At 59.0% G+C, this 16,492-nt stretch overlaps 2 protein-coding genes across 3 annotated transcripts; both read left to right on the top strand.

Annotated features, from left to right (window-relative positions):
• Positions 1-762: 762 nt before the first annotated feature.
• On the top strand, positions 763-8,136 carry PHF13 (PHD finger protein 13). The gene is made up of 4 exons (XM_054583819.1): positions 763-1,126; positions 3,423-3,524; positions 4,988-5,522; positions 5,949-8,136. Exons 1-4 carry the CDS (start codon positions 1,088-1,090, stop codon positions 6,173-6,175), a joined length of 903 nt encoding a protein of 300 aa, XP_054439794.1. The 5' UTR covers positions 763-1,087; the 3' UTR covers positions 6,176-8,136.
• Positions 8,137-8,782: 646 nt separating this feature from the next.
• On the top strand, positions 8,783-16,432 carry THAP3 (THAP domain containing 3). Of its 2 annotated transcripts, XM_054583808.1 has the most exons (5): positions 8,783-9,398; positions 12,459-12,651; positions 15,109-15,171; positions 15,318-15,422; positions 15,689-16,432. In XM_054583808.1, the coding sequence occupies exons 1-5, from the start codon at positions 9,325-9,327 to the stop codon at positions 15,947-15,949; spliced, it is 696 nt and encodes a 231-aa protein (XP_054439783.1). In that variant the 5' UTR covers positions 8,783-9,324; the 3' UTR covers positions 15,950-16,432. The 2 variants fall into 2 exon arrangements, with proteins under 2 accessions (XP_054439783.1, XP_054439789.1); XM_054583814.1 differs by lacking the exon at positions 15,318-15,422.
• Positions 16,433-16,492: the final 60 nt, after the last annotated feature.

Below are 16,492 nucleotides of genomic sequence, written 5' to 3'. Positions count from 1 at the left end.
AAAAAATCCTGTGGGGAACACACTCAGGAAATAACTCAATTAAAGTGAGAAAACAGGGGCTGTCCCAAGGTTAGGCGAAGAGGGAAAGAAAAGCGAATTTAAGCAAACACCTTCTAAAAACCTTGATAACGCTGGGAGAGATACTCAGATGCGACAACCTCAGAGTGCAGAAACCGGGTCTCGGTCCCCGGTCTCGGGTCCCCCGGGCAAGGACGACCCGTCCAGAAAACCCACAGCCGCGAAGGCAAGTTCGCTCCTCGCGCCGGAAGCCGAGCCCGGGGGTGGCCCCGACGTCAGCGCCAGTATTTTGAGGGGACCCCGACCCCACAAAAGGAAACGAACCCTCAGTCCGCTAGGATAAAGAAGCGCTGACCGCCACCGCGCTCTGCGACCAAGGCCGTCAGCCCCGCCCCCACCCACGCCCGCGGGACCCAGGCCCACCCCGCCCCCGTAGGGACCGAGGGGCTACCGCTCGCACCGCCCCTCCCCCACCGCATAGCCGGCGCGAGCCCCGCACAGCCCCCGCTCCAGCGGTCTCCAGTCCCGAGACACCGCCTCCGCAGCCGCCGCGGCGCTCTATGGGGGTTGGAGTCCTCGAGACGGCCTTTGTGTGTCTCGGCGGCGCAGCGTAGAACTACAACTCCCATAGTGCCCAGGGCCCGCCCCCGCGCCACGCCCCCTCCCTCTCGGCTTTCCGTCCCCCTCAGACTACATTTCCCGACAGGCCTCGCGGATCTCCCGCCCTCCCTCCTGAGACACGAGCCGAACTGGGCGTCAGGTCGGGGAGCCGGTCGGGTTCCCGCTCGCCGCCGCCGCCGCCGCCACCGCCCCCCGCAGTGACTCTCCCGCCTCTCCCGCCGCGGGAGCTGCATCGCTAACTCTGCTCGGCCGCGGAGTCGCTGGTCCGGGAGCACAGAGTTCGGGACGCGACACGCCGAGCCCCCCATCACCTCTAGCCGGGGCGACCCCTCCCCGGTCCGCCCCGGTCCTACGCGGCCGCCGGAGCCCCCAACCCCGAGAGACCCCACGGTCCGGTGCCCGCATTCCGGCCCCTGCACTCCCGCAGCCGCCGCCCCCAACCCCGAACATGGACTCCGACTCCTGCGCCGCCGCCTTCCACCCTGAGGTGAGAGCTGCTCTCGGATCGCCACCGACCACCCCCACCCCGCTCCTTCGTTCCGTGGTGCCGGACCCCCGCTACCCGAGCGCCGCCCTCCCCTCCCCCAGCCTTTCGTCGTCGCCCCCCCCCCCGTGCCCAACCCCGCCCCCCACTGGGGCCCGCGCCCGGTCCTCCCTGCCGGCCCCTGCTTCGGCGTCTCTACCACGGGCGTAAGCGCCGACCCCTCCCGGGCCTCGGTAGCCTCGGGACCTGTCCGCGCTCCCGGCTCCGCCCCGCCTGCCTCGCTCACCCCTTCCCCGCCCCCGGGGACTCGGTCCGAGGGCCGCCGCCCCGCGCTCTCGCTTCTCGGAGGAACCCCCGCCCCCTCCTGGAGGGGCTCGCGGCCCCCCTCGGACGTGGACTCGGCTCGGTGCCCCCCGCCTGCTTCCCTAATCCCCGGGCCCAGTGGCCCGCGCCCCGCCCCCTGACTCCCGCGCGGCCCCCGCCCCCTCCGGCTCGGGGGATCCTCGTCTTTTGGGGTTCTCACCCCAGCAGGGACAAGAGCCGAGTCTCCCCCCCCGCGGCCCCGAGCGCTCGCATCCCCCTCCGGGGCCCCCGCCCCCCGCCCGCGGGCTTTGCTCGCCCCGCCTCCCATTCCTCCTTCCGGGGATCGGCCCTCGGTTCTCCCGGTTGGCGCCCCTGACGCGGTCCCCTCTCTCCTCCCGAGGCCCTCGGGGTGCGGGTCGGGCCGCGGGAGGCGGCGACTGGTATCTCCCGCCAAGCTGACGCCTCAGGGGTTCTCGGGCCCTAGCAGCCCCGGACCCCGATCCTGCCGGGTTCTCGCGCCCCCTCCCCAGCGGGATGGGCCCCGCACCTTCCGGGGCCGAGTGTCGGCGGGGGGCGGCTTCCGCGGGAGGGTGGGAGGGGGCCGCACCGCCATCTGCTTTTCCTAACGTCGGAGGGGCGGGCGGGGCGGGCGGGGTGGGGGCGGCGCAGGTCCCCCGCCCCGCGCCGGAGGGCGCCGCCGCCTGCCACTGGGCGTCCCGGCCCCTGACCCACTTCGGCACGTTCCCCGCCGAAACAGAAGTTCTTCCCGAGAGTTTGAAGGCCGAGGGCTGCGGCCCTCCCACCCTGGCCGGAGGGAGGGCAGCCAGTGGCTCCCGGGGCGGGGGTGGGGGGTGGGGGAGTGGGAGGCGGGAGGCAAGATCTCCGGGCTTCCTGCTCCGGATCTCGCGCGGAGCCTGTGCTCCGCTAACCTGCGCGCCTCTCGGGGTCCGGCGGCCCAGAGGTGGGGGGGAGAAGGTGGTTCTCTGGAGCCAAGTTGAAAAAATACAAAGTGGCGCCCTTGGAAGGCAGCTTGCAGGCAACGCGCTTGGGCAGCGCCGCTTTCTCGGCCCTGTCTTGGGGTGGGGTGGGCTCCGGCGTTTGCCCCAATTCGCCCCCCTTCACCATAGCAGGGCAGTGGGCCCCTAGGCTCTGTGTCAGCTCAGCACCTAAGGATGGGGTTGGGGTCGGTGATGAGATGCTCAAGTAAAACCTCAGTATATATGCTAATCGGATAAACCAAAATAAAGTACAAATACAGGCTCTTTCTCCTTGAGCTGTTCTTTTCAGGAGAAAGTCCATTTTTGTTGCGGGCATTTCTAGGTTGAATTGGGATGCAACTCGCAAGTCAGAGTCTCTAGTATTTTATCTTCAACGTGCAAATAAGGCTCGCAGGAATGTTTCTGGTTTATCCTCTGAGTTGAGAAACATCTGGGTGCCTAGCGCCCCTGCATGTCGTGGGGGGTAGAAGGACCAGCAGGAAGCGCCTCCTCCCTGGAGACCCGGAGGGGGGCCAGGGGGCAGTCCCAGGCAGCCTGGCTGGGGAGGGGTCAGGCCTGAGCGAGCTGGAAAGGATAAGCAGCCTTTGACTTTTGAAATCACTAAGTGGTTTAGTTACAGCTGCAGTAGCACTTTATTTTCAAAATGAAAAATCTGTAGCAAAAAAAGTAGTTATTAGAACTGATAGGCCTGTAGAGGCAAATAGATATGCCAGCAGATGCCGGTGAGTGCTGAGAAGTAGGCTCCTGCACAGGCTTTATCTCCTAACCAGTTTCCCAGTATTCTTGGCATAACATCAGACACCCCCATTTTCAGCCTTCTGAACACAGTGTTATTTCTTGACCTGAGCTTACCTTATCTTGTTTCTAAGTGTGTGTAAATTTCGCAGCGTGTTTTTGAGTGGCTGTCGGGTAATATAACCTCCAGCTTGTTTGGTTTTGTTTATGTGGTTCCACCTGCAGTCTACTTTCAAACACACCCCTTTCTTGTCTGCTGACAGGAGTACTCCCCCGGTTACAAGAGGCGCAGGACCGTGGAGGATTTCAACAAATTCTGCACCTTTGTTTTGGCCTATGCTGGCTACATCCCTTATCCGAAGGAGGTAATGAATCTTAAGCACTTTTGAGCCCTTTCTTGCTGTCAGGGAAACCAGAGCGTCCGGCAGGGTGTCAGAATGAAAGGGGTTGCGCGGGAGGACTTCAGACTATAGTCGGGCAAAAATCTTTCTTGGAAAGTTAGACCAAGAAAGACCAAATGGTTCCTCAAATTCTAGTAGAAAATAAAACGAAAGCTTGTCTAGAAATGACTTAGTGAACTTTCAAAGTTTGCTTGAAAATAACTCTCTGCTATCCACCTGCTCTTTAACAATTTCTCTTTTTCAATTTCAGTTTACATTCAGTATTATTTTGTGTTAGTTTTAGTGTGCAGCATAATGGTTAGACGATCCTATGCTATTTATAAAGCATGCCGTTCCCCCCCCCCCCCGCCCGCCGCGGGGTATTTACGGTCCCTGCCATGCCATGCAGAGTTCCCAGGACATTAGTGATTCTATTCCCTGTGCTACCTGCTCTTAGTGGCCAGTGAGCATTGAGGGCTGACTGGCCAGGCACTGTTTTTAGCCTTTTAATGAGATGAGGTCGGTGATACTGTTTGTCCCCATTGCAGAGGACAGGGGCACAGATAGGGAACTCCTTGCCCTGGGTCACAGGCTAATGAGGGGTGGAGCCTGGGTTCAGCCAGACGGCCACTTGTCTGGTGGGCGACCTCCTGGCTCCTGTGCGCAGCGCGCTAACCGGGTCTGCAGGGACCGTGGCCAGAATCGCACTGCGCTGCCGGGGTTTCGCCCCTGCTAACAGATGGGCGGAACTGTAGACCAGCTCCGCCACGGCCCTCAAGCTTCAGAGGCCTCATCTGCACTGACTGAGGCTAAAAAGAGAGGACCTGCCGTTTCCGGGGGCCCCGCCCCAGCACTGGCCCAGCCTTTGCACTGCGGCCAGGCTGCTCATGCGTGCCTTGTGCCGCGCAGGCTGTTGTCGCTGTTTGTCAATAAAATGCTCTGACGGTCTGAAAGAGCCAGAGTGTAGCTCGCTCACTGCTTCCGGGCGATGATTACCTACTTTGATTTTTGCAATGTTTTGGGATAGCTCCAGTTTTTAAAAAAGTATTGGGAAATTCTCAAAGCTAATTTAAATTCACTTAATTAAAAAATCCGTCCCGTGGGAAGACAAACGGAGGGAGATGTTATAGTCGGAAGATAAGTGGGTGGGAGAGTGCATCTTCACTCCTTTCGCAGAGATGGACCGAGCGTCAGGCGAGTTCCAGAGGGTTCAGCCAGGGCAGGAGGTCCCCTCTCATGGGTTCATGTTCTGTCTAGAAGGTTGCACTGAAGTACACGTGCCACTGTCCCTAAAGGGTGATGCTGATGGGACCCGGGAGGTTGGGTAGTGAGCGCGCATGTCCAGGCCTGACCCGGCTGGGGAAGCTCTCTCTGCCCGAGGTCAGAGCTTGTTGCTGGGGGCTGTTCGAGATAATTGGAACCTGCCACCTTTGCCTCTGTCCTTTCAGGAGCTCCCTTTGAGGAGCAGCCCCAGCCCTGCCAACAGCACCGCAGGCACCATTGACAGCGATGGCTGGGATGCTGGTTTCGCCGACATCTCGTCCACGGTGCCCTTGCCCGTCTCAGACCGCTGCTTTGGCCACCTGCAGCCCACCCTCCTGCAGCGAGCCAAGCCCAGTAACTTCTTGCTGGACAGAAAGAAGACCGACAAGCTGAAGAAAAAGAAGAAGAGGAAGCGAAGGGACAGCGACGTGCCCGTGAAGGAGGGGTACATGGGCAGCTTGCTGAAGCTGGAAGCCACCGATCCATACGTGGAGACCCCCACGAGTCCCGCCCTGCAGGATATTCCCCAGGCCCCCAGCGATCCCTGCTCGGGCTGGGATTCCGATACTCCTTCCAGTGGGTCTTGTGCCGCCGTGTCACCCGATCAGGTCAAAGAAATAAAAACTGAAGGCAAACGGACTATCGTCCGGCAGGGAAAGCAGGTGGTGTTCCGCGACGAGGACAGCACCGGCAATGACGAGGACATAATGGTGGATTCTGGTGAGTGGGCTGGAGGGGAGAGATGGTAAGCAGGGGTCTCAGGGTGGTCCCTTCCTCAGAGTGTGCCCACCGCCTCTAGGGAGAGAGGCACAGGAGGGTGGGCACTGCCACGTTTCGGGAAGGGGGCGACTGCAGTGAGAGACAGCTGAGCTTCCCAGACAGACCTTGGGGTGTCAAATGACGTAGCTCCTAAGTACACGTACCACGGCGAGCTCTGGGGCCACACATTTCCGTGTCCTTTGCTGAGCACGTACTGTTTTCAGGGAGCGAAGTAGCTCCCTTAAGGGAAAGTTGAAACCCAGTTCAGTTACTGAGGATCAGCTGCTCTGTCCCACAGGAGAGCGCTTTGCTGATGGAGTGGGGCTCCTGTCGCAGAGGGGTTGTGAGGTGGCTTTCCCTTCCCCTTACTTGTTTCTCTCCTTTCAGACGATGACTCGTGGGACCTCGTCACCTGCTTCTGCATGAAGCCATTCGCCGGCCGCCCGATGATAGAGTGTAACGAGTGCCATACTTGGATTCACCTGTCCTGTGCCAAAATCCGGAAATCCAATGTTCCGGAAGTGTTTGTCTGCCAAAAGTGCCGGGACTCCAAGTTCGACATCCGCCGTTCCAACCGTTCCCGAATGGGCTCCCGGAAGCTGTTTCTGGACTGACTGCTGGCGAGGGAGGAGACTGTGGGTGAAGAGTCGGAAGGGACGGTGGGCTTTGTGGCCCCTTTCTTAGTTGAGCACAGAACTCTCAGCTCTGGTGCAGGCAGACCCCTGCCATTCAGGTGCCTAAGCAAAAGGACAGGCTGTCCAAGGTATAAACTGTACATAGCCGGTGACTGAATAAAGTCCTCGTAGGCCACAGCTGCTGCTGGAGCTGTGTTCTCTGCGCTGGCGGTGGGCTGGACACCCCAGCACAGTGGGTTTGGTTCAGCTGAAAATAAGGGTCCGCGGTAGTTTTGAGTTCTTGCTGTCATTAACAAACTCCCGCCGACTGGAACAAGTGCTAACTGTTATTCCTGCTTCCGCTGTGCTGGGGAACAAGTGTTTCCCCAGCCTGGTAATGAACAGCCATACGTGCAAAGTTTTTCTCCAGTGTAAGTCTTTTACCATAGATGTCTGTACAGCAGCCATGGGAGCTGCCCCTCCCTCAGCGGCCCGCTCTCCCGGCCCCTCGTGCCGCCTCTGTTCCGGGGCTGCCTGCTGGGCTCCTTGTCACCCCCTGAGAGGAGCAGGGGCGTGAGTGAGCTAGTGACCCCTAGGTTTCCTTCTGTTAGTTATAAAGGGTAGTGTGTGGCCACCGCTCTGTAGAAAGAAGGTTGGTTGGGGGATCAAGGTGGCCTGTGTTGATAACTCGGTTTCCTGTTTTGCACGATGTAAAAAACCTGTCTTTTTGCACGATACAGCCAAAAGTATTGGCAGATTTTTCCTGGGCACCCTTTCCATTGGCCAATGGGAGCCTCTGGGTGCCTAGGCAAGGTGTTTTCAAGCAAGGACACTTAGGGTCCCTCCTCCTCGCTTCCCCTCCCCTTACTCCAGTAGCAGCATAAAGGTTAGGCCTCACTAGGGAATGGCGTTCCTGTGTCTGAGGATGAAGGAAAAGGGGAGGTGGGCCTCCCCTCCCGGCCCGGGGTGATTCCTAGTGTCCCCTGGTACAGGTTGGCCTGCTGGTTCCACAGGCCAAGGTTAGGACTTGAAGCCTTTTTGGTGTGAGTTGGCGTGTGAGTTGATAGGGTGACATGGGCATCCAGGTCCACCCACTGCAGAGTTGCTCACACCTGGACTGAGGAGACCCCGAGGGCCTGCGGGGCTCTGCTCGCCACTGAGCCCTGGGACGCTGGCAGTTCTGGGGCTCCGAGGGGAGGGCTCCAGCTTTGTCCCGGACGGACATAGTGTTTTAGCAGTTCAAATACGTGTTCTCAAAAAATTTTTTTTTTGTAAGTTGATGGGTGTGTTTTCATAAACATTGTTTCTTGTAAAAGCATGAAAAGGGAAGAATGCTCAAGTTGTGGCCGTGTGTGTTTGCAGCCAGACGGAGCCCAGCCCCTGCCGGGCCTCTCCTGGGGCGCCCTGGGCGGGCTAGCGGGTGGGCCCCCACCTCCCATCGAAGCGCTGGGGACTGAGCTGTGGCTGGCTAACGGGAGCCCGTATTTTGTCCTAGTATCATTTACGCCTGACCAGCCGTCTGCCCTTTTTTTTTTTTTTTTAAATTCTGTTGCTTTTATTAACACAAAAATAGACATAGTTTCTGAAACCCAGTTTATTGTAAAGATCCCCAAAGGAGAAGTACTGTAGAAAGGAATAGTAAGAAGCTGGATCAGAAACAAGCTTGTCCTCAGACAGCTGTCTGAGGCTCTGACTAGGGCGACCATGCAGAAGCTGGGAGAGGAATTTGCCAAAGATCTGCCCCAGGACATCATCGCCTGTCCAGTGTCTTCACCATGAGAATAGCCAAAGTTCCAAAGTGTTTTTCTTGTGGGTTTTTTTTTTTTTTTTTTAACTCCGGTTTTAAAAGTGCATTTAAGAGTATGTGTGATTTTATGGTGGAACGGCCAACTCTTGGCGATTACTACTTGCTCTTAGAAGGCTCAATGCCTGGTGACTTCTGGAAGGCTTTGATAGTCATCTCAATTTGTTTCTTCATTTCCTTTTTGTTCTTTTAACAGGTGTATCCCTGTGGGTGGTGTCTAAGAAGTCAAGACACCCCGGTTTTGTGTTGATTGAGCTGGCAGCAGCAGTCAGCTTTATGCAAAGAGGCATGGCCTATCTAGGGGCTCCTGGTTGGTGGCTGATGCAGTGAGGGGAGGGAAAGATGCCACCCCAAAAGCCAGCCCCTCTCATTGGCTTTGGCCAGGCCAGACACTTAACATCGTTTACGTGGTTCTGTGTAATTACAAAGTTTATGTGTAAAAACGAAGCTGTTTCTGTGAAACTGTATATTTTGTAAATAAAGATATTGCTACTTTGAGGTTCATGTCCAGCTTCTGGTGTTCATGTTCTGTACCCAAGGACAGTTGGGTTTCTTCTCCCTTCACCACCTCCCCAAACCATGATTACAAAACGACTTTGGGCAGTCCAAGTCCGAGTTTGGCTTAGCAGGATGAAAAATGCCCACAGCCCTTAATCTACTTTTCTAGTAAATTCTCCCGGAACAAACCACAGTAATGAATAGACAGGAACAGCTCTCGCAATTTCTTCATCAAGCCGAGCTTACACCCCAGTGAGTGGTTACCCTGCCCTGTGAGAGCTTTAGCCTCCGAGGCTCTGCCGGCGGGGGGTGGGGGGTGGGGGGTCTCCCGGGGTGCACATGCAGCCCCTCACACCTGGCGTCCGCAGTGTCAGAGGCTGTCCTGCCATCTGCGTCTGCCTCCACCTGATCTGGGGCCGCCTAGGTTTCCACGTCTCCGCACCTCCTAGGACTTAAAATACTGGCCAAGTTGGGCACTGGGCCTTTCTCTGCTCTCCAGTTGTCCAAGGCTATTTGTGGGTGTAAGTTTGGGGGGCCCCAAAAGGAAGTGAGGACGCCGGGCTTCAGCGAACTGGGATGGAAAACCCCAGAGCCCCTCCGACTCCGGGTGCCGACTGGGGGCGACACGGGTGGAGGGCGCAGCGCGGGAGCTGACCGAGGAGCCCTGGCATTCCAGCGCCTCCCAAAGGCCCCTCCCCTCTTGCAGGCCTTGCCCACCGGCTAGGCCCCGCCCACCGGCTAGGCCCCCGCCCACCAGCCTGGTACCCATCCTGCCTCTGGCCTCGAGGCGCCCGAAGGCCCCGCCGCCGCCATCTTTGTTAGGGGCAGCCGGGCCTGGGGTCTGGAGATGCCGAAGTCATGCGCGGCCCGGCAGTGCTGCAACCGCTACAGCAACCGCAGGAAGCAGCTCACCTTCCACCGGTGAGGGGCGGGGGCGCCGGGGGTGTGGAGGCCTGGCAGCCGGGCCGCCTCGCCCGGGCCCGCCGGCCGCGGCCCCCGCTGAGCTTGAGGCCTGGCGCGCCGGTGGACACGGGACGCCAGGGTCGCGGCCCCGCTGCCGCCGCCGCAGAGGCCGGAGGGCATGCGGCCCGGGCACCTGCTCCGCCTCGTGCCAGCCTGTCGGGGACGGCCGGGGACGGGCCTGATGCGAGCTCAGGGCTTCTTCCCAGGTGGTGTCTGCGCGGCCCCTCTGCAGTCATTTGGGCGGTCGTCCTCTCCCTGCCCCGGGGACTTGATGTCGCTCACAGCCGCGGCCCGGAACGTAGTCGGCGTTCACGGTGCGCCGAGGGCCTTCGCTCAATGAACGAGGCTGGTGCCGCTTTGGTTTGCGGGGCGCGGGGCCGATGCGGAGCCGATGCGGAGCCATTGCGGGCCGTGATCCGGAAGAAGGAAGGCTGGAGGGCGGGAATGAGAACGTCCCGGTGTCGTTGGTGTTGCTGGGGGGAGTCGGACGCTGACTTGGCGGAAGCGGGTGGGGGAGTTTGGCACAGCCCTGGGCGGGGCCTAGCCCAGGAACGGGTAGGTCCCTGCTGGAGAGCCCGTCCTCAGGTGTCCGTTTCTGTCCCTTTAGAGCTGGGCTCCAAACGGCTGCCGCACTCGTTTCCACTTCTCCTATTAACATTTTCTATTTCAGAGTAAACGGTTTTCTTGAAATATAACATACAGAAAAGTGCACAAATCACAAGTACACAGCTCAACCCACTTAACAAAGTGAACGAACACCCTGAGTGACTGCGGAGAAGTAGCCCATCACCAGCCCCCAGGAGACCCCCAACGGCACCCCGTTCTGTCCCTTGTTCCCCATGAACGCCGGGGTAACCCATACCCGCCCTGCCTTTCACCAGGGATTGCGCTGGCCTGTGTTGGACTTTACAGGAATGGACGCACTTGGTGTGCTTTTTTGTTTGTTTTTTCTCACCATTATCGTTTGTGTTGTCAAAAGAAACCTCCAAACCTGTAGAGAATTTGATAGGTTTCCAGGTTTCTCTTTTGCATGTGAAATTAAGGTGGGAACGCAAAGATGATGTGAGGTTGGGAGACAGCAAGGCAGGGATCAGGTTATGGGATAGTTAACATAGACACGTAAGACAATGGACAAGACAAAGACAGACCTTTGACTCAAGAAGTTAGAGACCTGGGGCGTGACTACCCAGTGTGACATGCCCAGTTAGGAATTTATGATCAGATCACCCTGGGGGGCCGCTTTCCACAGAACCCCCTTTGTTTTTGTCCACAATTGTGAGTCTCTGTTTCACTCAGTGGCAGTTCATTCCTTTTCATTGCTGCATAGTATTCTATTGAACGCACAAACCAGAATTAGTTTGTTGCTATAGATTTGAAGGGCATTTGGGTGCCTCAGTGTTTTGGCCATAACAAGCACATGGCTCAACATTTTTGCTGGCCTTAAGTCTTCTGGTGCATGTATCCATCTGTATGTTTCAGCCAAGTAAATACCTGGGGGGTGGAGTTGCCTTCAGTTCATGCTCAAGCTCAATGCAATCAAACTTGCCCTCACCACTTCCACAAACGATCTCTGCCAAGTCCATGGTGGCCCTTATGATGCCAAATGCAGGGTCCCATTGTCAACTGAAGTGATCTCTCTGCTGCATTTGACACAGCTGACATTGACCCTTTGAGACACTCGCTTGGCTTCTAGGACACCTCCCAGTCTCTTCCTTGGTCAAAGTATCCCTTCTCAGTCTCCTTTGGTGGCTCCTCCTCGTCTCCAGCACTCGACGTTGGAGCACGTTGGGGCGGGGGCCGTGGCGTGCATCACCCCTGCCCACACCTGCTTCCCAAGACACCGACTGCACCCAGGACTTGACCGCCCTTCATGGGGGGAGAGCCCCCCCCCACCCCACAGCATGGCTCTCTCCAGACATGTGTGTCCACCTGCCATCCGCTTCAGCACTTGGATGTCTAAACGGCGCCTCATATTTAACATCTGACACGTAAAACCAAAGTTCCCAGGTCCCAGACCTGCCCCTCCCCCCACCTCGTCCCACCTTAATACGGGACACTCCTCTATTTCATGGCCCACAGGCAAACCTTATTGCACAGCTTCTGAAATACATCCCAGATCTGCCTGCTCCTTACCTCCTTCTGACGACACCCCAGCCACCCAGGACCTCCCTGCAGCAGCCAGGGCGGGCTCAGTCGTTCCCTCCCACCCCCCTGGCCAGAGCCCCCAGGGACCCCGCCATCTGCCTGAGACTCTGTCCTTGGGTCCCCACTCCTCCTCTTGCTCTGTCTCAGCCAAACCTGCCTTGACTGCTTCTCGAACATGTCAGGCACATGCCTGTCACTAAATCTCCCTTCTTTTTTTAACCTTAGCGGTTCGATTTTTTAAAAAATTTATTGATTTTTTTTTAGAGAGGGAGAAAAGTGGGGAGGGAGAGGGAGAGAGACAAACATCAATTTGTTGTCCATCCATCCACGCATTCACTGATGGATTCCTGTAGGTGCCCTGACTGGGATCGAACTTGCAACCTTGGCGTATTGGGATGACACTTTAACTGACTGAGATACCCAGCCAGGGCTGCTCTTCTGATACCTGCAGGCTCACGCTCTCACTCAATGACACCTCTCAGGTGGCCTTCCCTGACCACATCCTACTCTTCATTCCTACGCAGTCTTCATCTGTCTGGCTTGCCATTGGCCTGCCTGGTCTAGAACGTGGCCTTCACAAGGGCGGGGCTGTCTTACTCCCAGCCCCAGCGCCCTGAGCAGGCCCTGCACTTGGCTGGCTCCCGAGGGGATGGGTGAAGGCTTACCTGGTACATGTGGCTTTGGAAACAGCTCTTTGGCCACGTTCGTGGTCTCGTTTCCTACCAAGGATGTCATGCCTTCCAGAAATTGGATGTGGTTTAACAGAGAGAGGTTCCTGGGTTTTCCAAGCTGTCCAGGATACCGTGTGACGGTGTGAAATGCCCGGAAGCTCCGAAGTGCTAAATCCAGCCTCTTCGCCCTCTTCGCCCTCAGGTTCCCGTTCAGCCGGCCGGAGCTCCTGAAGGAATGGGTGCTGAACATTGGTCGCGGCAACTTTGAGCCCAAGCAGCACACGGTCATCTGCTCAGAGCACTTCCGCCCCGAGTGCTTCAGTGCCTTTGGAAACCGCAAGAACCTGAAGCACAATGCTGTGCCCACGGTGTTCGCCTTCCAGGATGCCCCGCAGGTGAACGCACTTCTGTCTTTTCTCTGCTGAGCCTGAGGCTTGGATCCTCCCAGCAGGCGGGGCAGGGGTGGCGCTGGCAGGGGCTGCACAGGCGGAGACCGAGGCTGAGGTGAGGGCAGTGCTGTCCAGCCCCAGTCGGAGACCGGCCGACCCTGCTGGCCATGACCTTCGTTTCAGGGGCTCTTCAACATAAAGCCAATTTCAAGTGAGTCACACTTCACAGCCGGCTGCTGTTGAAGCAGCGCCTGGCGAGTGTGGCTGGAGCCGGTCCTTCCTGCGGCTCACTTTTGCCGGGTCTCAGGCGGGCTCCAGGCCCCGCAGTGATGGCTTCCCAGCGGGAGGCGGCTGCCGAACTGCGCTCAGACCTCGTCCTCCTCTGGGTGGTCAGCCGGGGCTCCGACACCTGTGATCAAAAGCCAGAGGCTGGGCCACTGCCAGATTCAGCATGCCTCTGTTAAGGTCCTGCTGTGTGCCACACGCGCTGGCCAAGAGCTGTCCAGGGCCCGGAGGGACGATGCGGGTGGAGCGCTGGCGGGAGGTTGGGGACAGCGTGGCCAGCCGGCAGGGGAAGGGCTTTGGGTGCGGCCAGGAGCAGCATGGGCTCAGGCTGCTTGGAGGGTTGCAGACAGTGGCTGGCTTGGAGTGGCAGCTGTTTCCAGGTGAGCTCAGTGGGGAGGGACGTGGCTCCGGAAGCCTCCGTCTGGTGGGAAGCTGTTCTGAGGCCCTGCCGTGCCACAGGCAAGTGCAGCTGTGGCGCCCTGGGCTGCAGGTGGGGTGGCAATGAGAGGACCGCGCGGGACTTTACAGGGGTGGCGGCTGCAGCAGAGGAGGCCGGGGAGGGAGCTTGCAAGCCCCTGGGGGACAGGGCTCCCCGATTACCAGGCGCTTGGCCCTGTGCGCATTGAACCTGACTTTCCGATGGGCTGGGCGTGGAGTGGACGTGCGTCGGCGGGGCGGGGTGTGCAGGCTGGCTCAGCGGGGAGTTCACGGACTGCTGGGCGCTGAAGCCGTGAGGGAGGTTGTATCGAATTCCCTAAATTCTAGAGGCGAACAGAGTCCCGGCATGTGGTCCCCTGGGGGCACCCGCTTGAACCTGGAAGGCAAAGAAATGGTGGGACAAACAGGAGGCAGATGGGCAGCTGTTGCGAGTTTGATTTTATTGGGAATGAGAGAAGAGGGCCCAGTAGGCCCAGGAGTCGCAGGCTGTGGGCGAACAGGCGCCAGCTGTGAGCAAACCCGCGCGGCCTCTGCTTGCCATCGCTCCTCCGCCTGACAACCTCTCCCCGAGGTCCGCACGCAGGCGGCTGCTCTTCCTTCCAAGGCCACGTTCACGTTCATGATTCTGCAGGAGGGCCCGTTCCTCCCTCTCCTGCCCGCTGGGCTTTCTAGCACCTGCTGCACCTGCCGTACGGTGTGGCTCCTGCTCTTGGCCTCCCCGTCAGCGACGGCGAAGGCAGGGGCCCCTTCCACTGCCGCAGTCCCAGCACGCAGAACGCGGCTCCGCACGGCACGTGTTTGCTGCGCTGCTTTTTGCAATATGGAAGGCTGTTTATTTTTATTTTATATATACTTAAAATTTTATTGTGGGTAAAACACTAACATGAAACCTATCTTCAAACTTTTTTTTTTTTTTTTTAAGATTTTATTTTTAGAGGGGAAAGGGAGGGAGAAAGAGAAACATCAGTGTGTTTGCCTCTTGTGTGTCCCTTACTGGGGACCTGGCCTGCAACCCAGGTATGGGTCCTGCCTGGGAACTGAACTGGTGACCCCTGTGGTTTGCAGGCTGGCGCTCAATCCAGTGAGCCACACCAGCCGGCTACCTTCAAGCTTTAAACGGATGATATGGTGCTGTGAGCTGTAGGCGTGATGTACCATGGGGCTCTCAGGGGTCACCGTTTTGCTTACTTGAAACTGCCTGCCCACTGGTAGGGACTTCATCCCAACCCCTGCAGGGCATGTCTATTAACAGTTTGGTCACTTTGATGCTTTGTGGTGGTGTTTGTTCCGGAAGTAAGATTACAGATGACTCCTGGTGGCAGGGAGACACCTGTGGTCTGCTGCTTAGTGCTGGGGGCTGGCTCCGGCCCACGGCCCCTGGCCTGCTTGTGGGCGCCTGGCGACTGCAGGCTGAGTCGGGCGTTTTCCACCACGTGGCTGCCGCTGTTTGAGCAAAACGTGAGGCACCACTATTTGTCTAGGAGGATACCAGGACCTGGGGCGACACAAATTACGGCCAAAGACTGGGGGACATCTTTGGGGAAGAGAGAGCAGTGGGCGGAGGTTGAGCTGGGCTGGGCTTCAAGGCCCGGTTTCGCCGGATGCCCCTGGGGCTGAGCACGGGGATGAGCGGGAGGCCCGGCGCCTGGCGCAAAGTGCTTGGGGCGCAGCCTCTCACTTGCACCCCAGCGGGGCCGCACCTCGGGCCGGGCGTCCATAGGGGCTCCGCATTTCTTGCAGCTGGCGAGGGAGGACACAGGCACGGCCGGCGAGGGTGGAGATGCCGACTCTGAGAAGGAGAAGGTGAGTCTGCGCTGCGGTCAGTCGCTGGGGCCAGTCCGCGCTCAGGGTCAGTCCACGCTGGGGGTCAGTCCCTGGGGGCCAGTCCGCGCTCGGGGTCAGTCCGCGCTGCGGTCAGTCCGCACTGCAGCCCTGCCCTGCGTGTCCAGGCGCCCCCTGGGGCGGGGGCCAGGGAGCACAGCCCAGAGAGGAGGACGGACCCTGCCCTCGAAGCACTGCAGCCGCCCCTCAGCGCTGGAGCCCCTGTGGGACAGGTAAGCCCAGCACCCAGCTGGCATGTGGCAGGACGGTCTTAGCAGGTGGGGATTTGCTTCAAACAAAATAAGGAAAACCGGTCCCCAAATGCTGAGCACCTCAGGGTGTGGCCCCAATTTCAGGTCTTTCCAATAACAGCAAGAGCCACCATTTGGGCAGACATGGGTCATGTGAGCTGTGAGAAGGGACCCCAGGGCCCTGCCACCTGTCCTTCCTGCAGAAGAGCTTTGGTCTCGGCACTGCTACCTTCCTTCCCCTTCCTCAGGTCCCGCCTCCAAGGCCAGAAGTGGCCGAGGCCCCCCTGCAGCAGGCCGGACCCCCACAGCCATCTGACCACAGCTACGCCCTTTTGGACTTAGATACCTTGAAAAAGAAACTCTTTGTGGCGCTGAAGGAAAATGAAAAGCTGCGGAAGCGCTTGAAGGCCCAGCGGCTGGTGATGCGGAGGATGTGCAGCCGCCTGCGAGCCCTCCGGGCGGGGCGTGCGGGCCCCCGGGCCTCACCACGGCCAGAGCAGCAGAGCTGAGCCAGGTTGCTGGGCCTTCTCGTCCGTGGCCCTGGAGATGGGGTGGCAGCTCTGGGGCTGTGGCCACGAGCCCTTCCATCCTGCGGCCGACAGTGGCGGAGAGGCACACCAGGCCGGGACCCTGGCACAGAGGCCTCTGTGGCTTCAGGATAAGCTTCGTGGCATCAGGCCGTGAAGGGCTGGGGCCACAAATGTGAGACTCGGTCATCCAGGAGGAGACAGCCCCAGCTGTCCACTCAGCACCAGCCAGCATCCTGGGAGCCTCAGAGGGCCGAGCCAGAGCGGCGGACACTCCCCCGGTGGGGCCGCTGGGTCCTGGGAGGGGCTTGGTGGGTGGGTCACTGCCACCCACAGCAGAGGGGGTGACCGCTGACTCCTGGGCAGCAGCAGTGGCACCTCCATTGCCTGGACAGCAGGCGCTCTGGCCGCGACAGGCCTGTGTTCTAGGAGGGCCCCTTCCTGGCCTGGTTTGATGCAGCTGCGCAATAAAGTGTCTTCCTGCCCTGCAGCCGTCCCTCCTTTATTTTGAGCACTAATTCGAGG

Source organism: Pteronotus mesoamericanus, unplaced genomic scaffold (assembly GCF_021234165.1).
Source record: "Pteronotus mesoamericanus isolate MK-2021 breed Mesoamerican mustached bat unplaced genomic scaffold, CSHL_Meso_final contig_1193, whole genome shotgun sequence".
Classification (NCBI taxonomy): domain Eukaryota; kingdom Metazoa; phylum Chordata; class Mammalia; order Chiroptera; family Mormoopidae; genus Pteronotus; species Pteronotus mesoamericanus.
The sequence above is the reverse complement of the archived record's forward strand: the minus strand, read 5'-3'. Positions and strand labels throughout refer to the sequence as shown.